The sequence below is a fragment of the Salvelinus alpinus genome, chromosome 4 (genome assembly GCF_045679555.1).
Source record: "Salvelinus alpinus chromosome 4, SLU_Salpinus.1, whole genome shotgun sequence".
NCBI lineage: Eukaryota > Metazoa > Chordata > Actinopteri > Salmoniformes > Salmonidae > Salvelinus > Salvelinus alpinus.
The window spans coordinates 4,139,434-4,152,579 of NC_092089.1; the positions used below are offsets into that span (position 1 = coordinate 4,139,434).

Genomic DNA, 13,146 nt, shown 5'->3' on the forward strand with positions numbered 1-13,146 from the left:
TGGATGGTGGTACCACCTGCTAGCAGGTACCACCATCCAGGTACCACCATCCATTTGCTACTTTTGTTTGATTACCTGTAGTAGGTTTAGTAGGTTTTTGCAGAGGTGGCCTACCTACCCCAAAACAGACTGTGGTTTTACACTATTTGATCAGAGTATCATGATCTCCCCCTCCTGCACGTTTGACATAGACTATATTCTGCTGCGTTCATCTAAATGAGTGCATTTAGTGACCTTATAATATGTCCCTGAACACTGATGTAGCGGTACCCTCGGCAACATCTAAATCCCATTGTTGGTGATCACAGATACAACTTCATGTCTCCAGAGTTGGGTTTTTGCAGAGGTGGCCTACCTACCCCAAAACAGACTGTGGTTTTACACTATTTGATCAGAGTATCATGATCTCCCCCTCCTGCACGTTTGACATAGACTATATTCTGCTGCGTTCATCTAAATGAGTGCATTTAGTGACCTTATAATATGTCCCTGAACACTGATGTAGCGGTACCCTCGGCAACATCTAAATCCCATTGTTGGTGATCACAGATACAACTTCATGTCTCCAGAGTTGCCCGTGGACACTGATCTAAGGTCAGTTTATCATTCTTTCCCTTTATGGTTAAGGTTAATGTGTTGGGAGAAAAGGCTGATCCAAGATCTGTACCTAAAGTCCTTGCTGGATTACGAGCGAAATCATCCATCGTCATATTGACCATCATATCATTGGTGGAAACCTATCCATCCTCTCATCCTTATCTGCCAATCAGAGTGCAGAATTCTTTCAGAATACTGTGGCGTATTCATTAAGGAAACCGTTTACCGTTAAAGAACCAAACTAAAGCAAACAGAGCAAAACGAGAGTTTCTATTGGACACATGAATTTAGGTCTCTTTCCGTTTTGTTCTGTTTGCTTCCGTATAAGAAACGTTTTGCAACAGAATTGGCGTAATGAATACGCCCCTGATTACAAACACGGAAATACAGTGTAGTTAGAACGACGTCAACGTTGAGTCGCTGATGCAGATGTCAACTATTTGTGCGATAGCTGATTTGATATTCATAGCGAAATTACTCACAATTTAGACACATACCTAGCTATCTAGGTAGTGCACCACATATTCCGTTTTCCGATCTATGGAGTTTTTGCAGTTTCTATCATGGGCGTGCATCGTATTTACAGTCGGGATGTTCTCGACTGGACTGTAAGTTTGACAGCTTTCTGCTTTTCAGAGAAACTATCTGGCTAAGTAGCTAACGTTAGCTAGATAACTGTTCTTTATTGCCAACATCGCAAACTTGGGCAGAGACCAAATTCAGTTCTAATTTGCTTGTTTGAATTGCATTAAACTGCGGAAACATAGCTAGCTAGGTGTTGGTTAGCTAGCTAGCTGGTCCACCCTTATCTCACAGATATGAGTTAATCAAATATTTGCTTAGTTATTCGTTCAATGCCCGAGGCTTGTGTAAATAGAATACTCAGGACAGGTGATAATAAAATCATGTTTTAGTTCAGTTGCATCCTTTTTCTTATGCTAGATTTGTGTGTGTGGTGTGTGTGTGTGTGTGTGTGTGTGTGTGTGTGTGTGTGTGTGTGTGTGTGTGTGTGTGTGTGTGTGTGTGTGTGTGTGTGTGTGTGTGTGTGTGTGTGTGTGTGTGTGTGTGATCGATCCTCTGTCAGGACGGACCTGAAGAAGATGAGAGCTTCCAAAAGTGCAGATAACGTCCAGTTCCTCCCCTTCCTCACCACATGCCTCAAGTAAGCTGTGTGTGTGGTGCCTAGGCAACGTGCCAGTGACCACTGATCAAACCCGGGTCATCTGCACAAGTCATACTGTGTTAGTCCACTGAGCTAAAGTCTTGTCTGTCTCTATAGTAACCTGGGCTGGCTGTATTATGGGATACTGAAGACGGATGGGACTCTGGTCCTGGTTAACACCATAGGAGCCTGTCTACAGTCCCTCTACATCCTCTCCTACTGCCACTACACCAGTGACAAGGTGAGCTGACCACAGTGTTTTATAGTCTCTCCTACTGCCACTACACCAATGACAAGGTGAGCTGACCACAGTGTTTTATAGTCTCTCCTACTGCCACTACACCAATGACAAGGTGAGCTGACCACAGTGTTTTATAGTCTCTCCTACTGCCACTACACCAATGACAAGGTGAGCTGACCACAGTGTTTTATAGTCTCTCCTACTGCCACTCCACCAATGACAAGGTGAGCTGACCACAGTGTTTTATAGTCTCTCCTACTGCCACTACACCAATGACAAGGTGAGCTGACCACAGTGTTTTATAGTCTCTCCTACTGCCACTACACCATTTTTCCGTTAGGGTTTGAAGTACACTTTTATTATATCTGCCCACTGGTTCCCTGCTTGAAGCCTAGTTTTAGGGTGTGTGCCAAAATTGTTAAAATTAGTATGGGGTCAGTGAACTTGTGTGTGTGTTCGTTCCAGAGGCGAGTGACCTCTCAGACGTTACTAGCAGGAGGAGTGGTCTGTGGAGGCTGGCTGTACTTCAGTGTTCTCCTGCCTCAGGGAGAGTCTCAGCTGGCCCAGCTAGGTCTCACCTGCAGCCTGTTCACTATCAGCATGTACCTGAGTCCACTCGCTGACCTGGTAAATATGCAAACCTTTTCTGACACAGTGTTTATACAATATGCACCCTATGTCCACGCTTTGGACACATTCTTCCACGCACTGGTGAAGAAATTTTATACAACTTTAATACAACGTTCAGATAACATACACTCACTAGCCTGGTAAACAGACCTATTTTTCCAATGTTCTGATACCTACCACCCTGATACCCACTATACTCAGATTCCTCACATACTCTCATAAATATGTAAGGTAGACCAACAACAGGCCAATAAGATTCCATCTTCAGAACATGACCACCTCTAATCACTCTCTCTCCCCTTGCCCTTTGACTCCTCTCTTTCCCTCTGTTGCCTCCGTGTTACTGTTTATTCCTCCGCCCGGGCTGCATGATATGGGAAAAAAAGTCGAATTGTGATTATTTATTTTGGGGTGCAAATATTGCGATATATACTGAACAAAAATCTAAACTCAACATGCAACAACTGAGTTACAGTTCATATAAGGAAATCAGCCAATTGAAATAAATTCATTAGGCCCTAATCTATGGATTTCACATGACTGGGCAGGGGCTCAGCCATGGGTGGGCCTGGGAGGGCATAGGAAGTGTGCTGCTTGAGTGACAGGGGGTGGGGCTTGGTGGTTGGAAGCAGCTGCAAGAAGGGAGAGGAAGAGAGACAAACTGAGGAAACTATAAAAACAGATGTTACACGTGGCGTTTCTAAATATTGCAATATGGATCTCTTCCTATATGGATATTGCACATGTCAATATTGCGATTTTGATGGGAATTGGATGAATTGTGCAGCACTGCCCTCCACCTTCCTGTTTGTCTCATTCTCTCTCCCTCTGTCTCCTCATATCATCCTGTGTCTATTTCCTGCCTTTCTCTCAGCTGTTCTTCCTGTTGTTCTGGGTTTGTGTTTTATCCCTTATGCTCTTTCTGGATATATTGGAATTGTGTCAATTCATAACCTACTCTCTCTGTCTCTCCTCTCTCTGTCTCTCCTCTCTCTCTCTCTCTCTCTCTCTCTCCGTCTCTCCTCTCTCTCTCCGTCTCTCCTCTCTCTCTCTCCGTCTCTCCTCTCTCTCTCTCTCTCTCCGTCTCTCCTCTCTCTCTCTCTCTCCGTCTCTCCTCTCTCTCTCTCTCCGTCTCTCCTCTCTCTCTCTCTCCGTCTCTCCTCTCTCTCCGTCTCTCCTCTCTCTCCGTCTCTCCGTCTCTCCTCTCTCTCTCTCTCTCCCCGTCTCTCCTCTCTCTCTCTCTCTCTCTCTCTCTCTCTCTCTCTCTCTCTCTCTCTCTCTCTCTCTCTGTCTCTCCTCTCTCGCCCCCTCTCCTCTCTCGTCCCCTCTCGTCCCCTCTCCTCTCTCGCCCCCTCTCCTCTCTCGCCCCCTCTCTTCTCTGTCAGATGGAGATAGTGCGTACTGGTAGTGTGGAGCGTTTGTCCTTCTCTTTGACTGTAGCTACCTTCCTCACCTCAACATCCTGGACGCTCTATGGACTACAGCTGCAAGACTACTATATCATGGTGTGTGTGTATACAGTACATTTGGAAAGTATTCAGACCCCTTGACTTTTTCCACGTCTTATTTTGAAATGTATAAAATATTTTTTTCCCTCATCAATCTGCATAAAATACCTCATAATGACAAATTAAAAAACAAGTTTTATAGACATTTTTGCAACTGTATTAATTTATAAAAAATACACAACTAAAATATCACGTTTACATAAGTATTCAGACCCTTTACTCTGTACTTTGGCAGCGATTACAGCCTCGGGTCTTCTTGGGTATGACACTACAAGCTTGGCACACCTGTATCTGAGGAGTTTCTCTCATTCTTCTCTGCAGATCCTCTCAAGCTCTGTCAGGTTGATGGAGAATGTCGCTGCACAGCTATTTTCAGGTCTCTCCAGAGATGTTCGATCGGGTTCAAGTCCAGGCTCTGGCTGGGCCACTCAAGGACATTCAGTGACTTGTCCCGAAGCCACTTCTGCGTTGTCTTGGCAGGGTTGTTGTCCTGTTAGAAGGTGAACCTTCGCCTCAGTCTGAGGTCCTGAGCTCTCTGGTGCAGGTTTTCATCAAGGATCTCTCTGTACTTTGCTACGTTCATCTTTCCCTCGAACCTGACTAGACTCCCTGCCGCTGAAAACATCCTCACAGCATGATGCTGCCACCACAATGTTTCACCATAGGGATGGTGCCAGGTTTCCACCAGACGTGACGCTTGGCATTCAGGCCAAATAGTTCAATCTTGGTTTCATCAGAGTAGAGAATCTTGTTTCTCATGGTCTGAGTCTTTAGGTGCATTTTGGCAAACTCCAAGCAGGCTGTCATGTGCCTTTTACTGAGGAGTGGCTTCCATCTGGCCACGATACCATAAAATCCTGATTTGGTGGAGTGCTGCAGAGATGGTTATCCTTCTGGAAGATTCTCCCATCTCCACAGAGGAACTCTGGAGCTATGTCAGAGTGTTCTTGGTCACCTCCCTGACCAAGGCCCTTTTCCCCCCGATTGCTCATTTTGGCCGGGTGGCCAACTCTAGGAAGAGTCTTGGTGGTTCCAAAATTCTTCCATTTAAGAATGATGGAGGTCACTGTGTTCTTGGAGACCTTCAATGCTGCATAAATGTTTTGGTACCCTTCCCCAGATCTGTGCCTTGACACAGTCCTGTCTCGGACCTCTACGGTTGCACTGACAACTGTGGGACCTTATCTAGACAGGTGTGTGCCTTTCCAAATCATGTCCAATCAAATGAATTTACCACAGATGGACTCCAATCAAGTTGTAGAAACATCTCAAGGATGATCAATGGAAACAGGATGCACCTGAGCTCCATTTCTTTCTGTCTCATAGCAAAGGGTCTGAATACTTAAGTAAATAAGGTATTTAAAAAAAAAAATAATAATAATAATCTAGTTCTTGCTTTGTCATTATGGGGTATTGTGTGTAGATTGAAGATAATTTATTTTTATTTAATACATTTTTGAATGAGGCTGTAAAGTAACAAAATGTGGAAAAAGTCAAGGGGTCTGAATAGACTGTATGTGAGACATGGTAGGGGCTAGATGGAAGGGGACTTTTAAATTATTGTAAATTACCTTTAGGGAAAGGGGGATACCTAGGCAGTTGTACAACTGAAATGTGTCTTCCGCATTTAAGCCAACCCCTCTGAATCAGAGCGGTGCGGAGAACTGCCTTAATCGACATCCAGGTCTTCGGCGCCCGGGGAACAGGGGGTTAACTGCCTTGCTTAGGGGCAGAATGACAGATTTTTACCTTGTCAGCTCGGGGATTCGATCCAGCAACCTTTCGGTTACTGGCCCAATGCTCCTACCCGCCAGGCTTTAACCTCTGTGTGTTTGTTTGTGTGTTCCAGGTTCCAAACATGCCAGGCATTGTGACCAGTCTCATCCGGTTCTTCCTGTTCTGGAGATTTGCATCTGTCAATCAAGGCGTGCAATCCTATAAGCTCATCGAAATCTAAGTGGCTGGAGACTCGCACACCAATGGTTACAAGGGAGAGAGATAACAGGCTTCTTGACCCTATCATGGTCAGGCTGTCAATCACTGATATTGTTACTCATATTGTAAATGATTCATGATCACTCCTAACCACCAAGGGTTTAAGAAGACTTTCTCCTCTCAAGGCAGAAGCTGTCCCTAATCACAGATCTAGGATCAGAGTACCCTAGCAATGGGGGATGAACAATTATGAATAAATATCTGACCCTGTATCAGTGGTTAGGGGCATCTTCCTCATCTTTCTCCCTCCACCATTTCCTTTTAGTGCCTTCTGTCCTAGTCTGAGACATTAGTGCCACCTGAGAACTCAACCATGGGCGGGACAGTCCTGCCCTGTCATTCACAGTAGTCTCTGTTACCCAGTGGGAGGTTTTTTGCTCAGCATCAATGCGCTGCTATTGGTTGAATCGCTCTAACTAACAGGGCAGGATGATCCCGCCTCTAGTGGGGTTTGAGACCCCCTCACCTTTATAGTTGACTTGTCTGTCCTCATCACTATGGTACCCTGTGAACTAGGGGTGAACAACTGTTCCTGGTAGCCACAGTATCTGCTGGGTTGTTATCCTTCTCTTTTAACTAGACTGATGTACAGTGCATTAGGAAAGTTTTCAGACCCCTTGAGTTTTTCCACATTTTCTTACGTTACAGCCTTACACTAAAATGTATTAAATTGTTTATTTTCCTCAATCTACACACAATACCCCATAATGACAAAGCAAAGAGAGGTTTATCTTTTAAAATTTTGTACATTTATAAAATAAAATAAATGGAAATATCAAATTTACATAAGTTTTCAGACCCTTTACTCAGTACTTTGTTGAAGCACCTTTGGCAGCGATTACAGCCATGAGTCTTCTTGGGTATGACACTACAAACTTGTATTTGGGGAGTTTCTCCCATTCTTCTCTGCAGATCTTCTCAAACTCTGTCAGGTTGGATGGGAATGTTGCTACACAGCTATTTTCAGGTCTCTCCAGAGATGTTAGATCGGGTTCAAGTCCAGAGACTTCTCCCGAAGCCACTGTGTGCTTAGGGTCATTATCCTGTTGGAAGGTGAACCTTCGCCTCAGACTGAGGTCCTTAGCGCTCTGGAGCAGGTTTTCATCAAGGATCTCTCTGTACTTGCTCCGTTCATCTTCAATCCTGACTAGTCTCCCTGTCCCTGTCGCTGAAAAACATCCCCACAGCCTGATGCTGCCACCACCATGCTTCACCGTAGGGATGGTGCCAGGTTTCATCCAGATATGATGCTTGGCATTCAGGCCAAAGAGTTCAATCTTGGTTTCATCAGACCAGAGAATCTTGTTTCTCATGGTCTGAGAGTCCTTTAGGTGCCTTTTGGCAAATTCCAAGCGGGCTGTCATGAGCCTTATACTGAGGAGTGGCTTCCATCTGGCAACTCTACATTAAAGGCCTGATTGGTGGAGTTCTGAAAAAAGGTTGTTCTTCTGGAAGGTTCTCCCATTTCCACAGAGGAGCTCTGTCATGTTCTTGGTCACCTCCCTGACCAAGGCCCTTCTCCCCAGATTGCTCAGTTTGGCCCGGTGGCCAGCTCTAGGAAGAGTCTTGGTGGTTCCAAACTTCTTCCATTTAAGAATGATGGAGGCCACGGTGTTCTTGAAACTTCAATACTGCAGAAATTGTTTGGTACCCTTCCCCAGATCTGTTCCTCGACACAATCCTGTCTCGGAGCTCTATGGACAATTCCTTCGACCTCATGGCTTGGTTTTTGCACTGTCAACTGTGGGACCTTATATAGACAGGTGTGTGCATTTCCAAATCATGTCCAATCAATTGAATTTACCGCAGATGGAATCCAATCAAGTTGTAGAAACATCTCAAGGATGGAAACAGGATCAATGGAAACAGGAAGCACCTCAACTCAATTTCGAGTCTCATCGCAAAGGGTCTGAATACTTATGTAAATAAGTTATTTCTGTTTTTTATAGATTTGCAAAAATGTATATAAACCTGTTTTCACTCTGTCATCATGGGATATTGTGTAAGCTTGATGAGGATTTTTATTTAATTAATCCATTTTAGAATAAGGCTGATAATACTTTCTGAAAGCACTGAATACCTGGATAACCAGACGTCTACGGTCTAGACTCGCTAGTCAATCACTTATATGAATGGGTCAGTTAAGTACCACGGAGAGATGAAGCAGGACTGTGTGTTTTTCCAGACATCCCGGTTGGCGGATTCACAGAATCTGAAGGGAATAAGAAGGAAATCTGGAGCCCTCCAACCAGGATTTCTGGAAAACCAGGGAATGTATTGAAAGTTCCTGTAATTTTGCAGCCCTTACCCTACTCTAACCCTAACCCTTACCCTAACCCTAACCCTACTCTAACCCTAACCCTACTCTAACCCTTACCCTACTCTAACCCTTACCCTACTCTAACCCTTACCCTAACCCTTACCCTACTCTAACCCTTACCCTATTCTAACCCTAACTCTAACCCTAACCCTTACCCTACTCTAACCCTAACCCTTACCCTATTCTAACCCTAACTCTAACCCTAACCCTTACCCTACTCTAACCCTAACCCTAACCCTTACCCTAACCCTAACCCTTACCCTACTCTAACCCTAACCCTACTCTAACCCTTACCCTACCCTAACCCTAACCCTTACCCTAACCCTTACCCTACTCTAAGCAGACCTGGCATGTACTCTACATAATCGGTACTTGGTCTCTAAATCCATGAACTGAGGGAAGACTATGAATTCCATTCTTATTGTGTTTCATACAATGTTTTTATTGGTTGTATTTGGGTCGTATGTCTTCGTGTGCAAAATGTGTTTATTTTTATTTTTATTGGTTTACGTTTGTCCAAACTAAATATACTGTAAGTATATTGTCTGTGCTCTTTTTGTTGTTGTTGATGCATTGCATTGTGTATAGGGAATTCTACATATGCTATTTTAATGTGATATTATCACTCTGGAAATAAGGGAGTTGGGGCTTTGCTGGTTCTTCAGACTGATTGAATAAATGTTTTATACTGTTTAACATCCAGTGTTTTTCCTTGTGTGGAAAAGGAGTATCCACATAGGCCTACTGCTAACATGAATAGGTACAATTTGATTGGCTGAATATGCAGACATATTGAACGAGGTGAGAGCACTGCACTTGACCATGTGGAACACCAGTGGTGTATTCATTAGTCAGTTGCAAAGCGTTTAGCAACAGAAACCATTTACTCTAAAAGTAAGTTTCTATTGGACAAATTCAGGTAGGTCTCTCCTCGTTTGGTTCTGTTTGCTTCCTAGAGTAAACGGTAAACAGTTTCCATTGCAAAACACTTTCGCAACGGGATCCGACTAATAAATACACCCCTGCTCTTGTAGTTATGTGGGGTTTGTTTGTGTTTTAGGGTTAATGACGTTACCCTTAGGTTTGTTTGTGTGGAAAGCAGTGTGTGAGACCTTGCGTGATTGGGCGATACTGGGAATGAGTTTGTGTGAGTGAGACAAGGCAGTGTGTGGGTGAATGCACCAATTTGTAAGTCGCTCTGGATAAGAGCGTCTGCTAAATGACTTAAATGTAAATGTAAATGTGTGATTGTTCTGCAATGAGAATGTGTTGATGTGTGTGCGCATGAGTAAGTGTGTTTTCCTAGCCAACACTGCCTGATTGGGCAGCTGTGGGAACGGCTGTGTTTCGGGTTTCTCAGCGTGTGTGAATGTGTGTGCCAGCTTCTCTTCCTGTACTCAAAAGATCCAGCCTCCCTACTGAGAACACACAGACACAACACCAAGAGAGTGGGAGTGGGGAAAAGAGGGGGAGGAGATTGAGGGAGAGGGGACATGGAAAAGAAAGAGAGGGTGATTGGGAAATGTGAGGAAAGAGGGAGGAATAGGGTCAAGGGAACAGCAGAGATTGACAGAGTGTAACAGAAGATGTAAGAGAGAATGGAAGGATCAAGGAAAAGGATAGAGAGACCTAGCTATGCCACAGGGACAGAGAGATAGCTATGCCACAGGGAGAGAGACCTAGCTATGCCACAGGGAGAGAGACCTAGCTATGCCACAGGGAGAGAGACCTAGCTATGCCACAGGGAGAGAGACCTAGCTATGCCACAGGGAGAGAGACCTAGCTATGCCACAGGGAGAGAGACCTAGCTATGCCACAGGGAGAGAGACCTAGCTATGCCACAGGGAGAGAGACCTAGCTATGCCACAGGGAGAGAGACCTAGCTATGCCACAGGGAGAGAGAGATAGCTATGCCACAGGGAGAGAGACCTAGCTATGCCACAGGGAGAGAGACCTAGCTATGCCACAGGGAGAGAGAGATAGCTATGCCACAGGGAGAGAGACCTAGCTATGCCACAGGGAGAGAGACATAGCTATGCCACAGGGAGAGAGAGATAGCTATGCCACAGGGAGAGAGACCTAGCTATGCCACAGGGAGAGAGACCTAGCTATGCCACAGGGAGAGAGAGATAGCTATGCCACAGGGAGAGAGACCTAGCTATGCCACAGGGAGAGAGACCTAGCTATGCCACAGGGAGAGAGAGATAGCTATGCCACAGGGAGAGAGACATAGCTATGCCACAGGGAGAGAGACCTAGCTATGCCACAGGGAGAGAGACATAGCTATGCCACAGGGAGAGAGACCTAGCTATGCCACAGGGAGAGAGACATAGCTATGCCACAGGGAGAGAGACATAGCTATGCCACAAGGAGAGAGACATAGCTATGCCACAGGGAGAGAGACATAGCTATGCCACAGGGAGAGAGACATAGCTATGCCACAGGGAGAGAGACATAGCTATGCCACAGGGAGAGAGACCTAGCTATGCCACAGGGAGAGAGACATAGCTATGCCACAGGGAGAGAGACCTAGCTATGCCACAGGGAGAGAGACATAGCTATGCCACAAGGAGAGAGACATAGCTATGCCACAGGGAGAGAGACATAGCTATGCCACAGGGAGAGAGACATAGCTATGCCACAGGGAGAGAGACCTAGCTATGCCACAGGGAGAGAGACATAGCTATGCCACAGGGAGAGAGACATAGCTATGCCACAAGGAGAGAGACATAGCTATGCCACAGGGAGAGAGACCAAGCTATGCCACAGGGAGAGAGACATAGCTATGCCACAGGGAGAGAGACATAGCTATGCCACAAGGAGAGAGACATAGCTATGCCACAGGGAGAGAGACCAAGCTATGCCACAGGGAGAGAGACATAGTTATGCCACAGGGAGAGAGACATAGTTATGCCACAGGGAGAGAGACATAGCTATGCCACAGGGAGAGAGACCAAGCTATGCCACAGGGAGAGAGACCAAGCTATGCCACAGGGAGAGAGACCAAGCTATGCCACAAGGAGAGAGACCGAGCTATGCCACAGGGAGAGAGACATAGCTATGCCACAGGGAGAGAGACCTAGCTATGCCACAGGGAGAGAGACCTAGCTATGCCACAGGGAGAGAGACATAGCTATGCCACAGGGAGAGAGACATAGCTATGCCACAGGGAGAGAGACATAGCTATGCCACAGGGAGAGAGACATAGCTATGCCACAGGGAGAGAGACATAGTTATGCCACAGGGAGAGAGACATAGCTATGCCACAGGGAGATAGACCAAGCTATGCCACAGGGAGATAGACCAAGCTATGCCACAGGGAGAGAGACCAATCTATGCCACAAGGAGAGAGACCAAGCTATGCCACAAGGAGAGAGACATAGCTATGCCACAGGGAGAGAGACATAGCTATGCCACAGGGAGAGAGACATAGTTATGCCACAGGGAGAGAGACATAGCTATGCCACAGGGAGATAGACCAAGCTATGCCACAGGGAGATAGACCAAGCTATGCCACAGGGAGAGAGACCAATCTATGCCACAAGGAGAGAGACCAAGCTATGCCACAAGGAGAGAGACATAGCTATGCCACAGGGAGAGAGACATAGCTATGCCACAGGGAGAGAGACATAGTTATGCCACAGGGAGAAAGACATAGCTATGCCACAGGGAGAGAGACCAAGCTATGCCACAGGGAGAGAGACCGAGCTATGCCACTGGGAGAGAGACCGAGCTATGCCACAAGGAGAGAGACCGAGCTATGCCACAGGGAGAGAGACATAGCTATGCCACAGGGAGAGAGACCTAGCTATGCCACAGGGAGAGAGACATAGCTATGCCACAAGGAGAGAGACATAGCTATGCCACAGGGAGAGAGACATAGCTATGCCACAGGGAGAGAGACATAGCTATGCCACAGGGAGAGAGACATAGTTATGCCACAGGGAGAGAGACATAGCTATGCCACAGGGAGATAGACCAAGCTATGCCACAGGGAGATAGACCAAGCTATGCCACAGGGAGAGAGACCAATCTATGCCACAAGGAGAGAGACCAAGCTATGCCACAAGGAGAGAGACATAGCTATGCCACAGGGAGAGAGACATAGCTATGCCACAGGGAGAGAGACCAAGCTATGCCACAGGGAGAGAGACATAGCTATGCCACAAGGAGAGAGACCTAGCTATGCCACAGGGAGAGAGACATAGCTATGCCACAGGGAGAGAGACATAGTTATGCCACAGGGAGAGAGACATAGCTATGCCACAGGGAGAGAGACCTAGCTATGCCACAGGGAGAGAGACCTAGCTATGCCACAGGGAGAGAGACCTAGCTATGCCACAGGGAGAGAGACCTAGCTATGCCACAGGGAGAGAGACATAGCTATGCCACAGGGAGAGAGACCTAGCTATGCCACAGGGAGAGAGACCTAGCTATGCCACAGGGAGAGAGACCTAGCTATGCCACAGGGAGAGAGACATAGTTATGCCACAGGGAGAGAGACCGAGCTATGCCACAGGGAGAGAGACCTAGCTATGCCACAGGGAGAGAGACCTAGCTATGCCACAGGGAGTGAGACCTAGCTATGCCACAGGGAGAGAGACCTAGCTATGCCACACGGAGAGAGACATAGCTATGCCACACGGAGAGAGACATAGCTATGCCACAGGGAGAGAGACATAGTTATGCCACA

The 13,146-nt window shown here is 46.3% G+C and overlaps 1 protein-coding gene across 2 annotated transcripts; it reads left to right on the plus strand.

Moving 5' to 3' along the window:
• The first annotated feature begins 950 nt into the window (after positions 1–950).
• Positions 951–6,917, plus strand: LOC139572781 (sugar transporter SWEET1-like). 2 transcript variants are annotated; one of them, XM_071395548.1, is made up of 6 exons: positions 951–1,205; positions 1,682–1,759; positions 1,877–2,000; positions 2,466–2,627; positions 4,016–4,135; positions 5,988–6,917. In XM_071395548.1, the coding sequence occupies exons 1-6, from the start codon at positions 1,138–1,140 to the stop codon at positions 6,093–6,095; spliced, it is 660 nt and encodes a 219-aa protein (XP_071251649.1). In that variant the 5' UTR covers positions 951–1,137; the 3' UTR covers positions 6,096–6,917. The 2 variants fall into 2 exon arrangements, with proteins under 2 accessions (XP_071251649.1, XP_071251650.1); XM_071395549.1 differs by lacking the exon at positions 4,016–4,135 and having other exon boundaries at positions 1,000–1,205.
• The last annotated feature ends 6,229 nt before the right edge of the window (positions 6,918–13,146 follow it).

Coding starts and splice junctions, on each gene's coding strand:
- LOC139572781 (XM_071395548.1), top strand. CDS start 1,138: ATGGAGTTTTTGCAGTTTCTATCATGGGCGTGCATCGTATTTACAGTC. Junction 1,760..1,876: donor TTCCTCACCACATGCCTCAA/GTAAGCTGTGTG, acceptor CTGTCTCTATAG/TAACCTGGGCTGGCTGTATT. Junction 4,136..5,987: donor TGCAAGACTACTATATCATG/GTGTGTGTGTAT, acceptor TGTGTGTTCCAG/GTTCCAAACATGCCAGGCAT.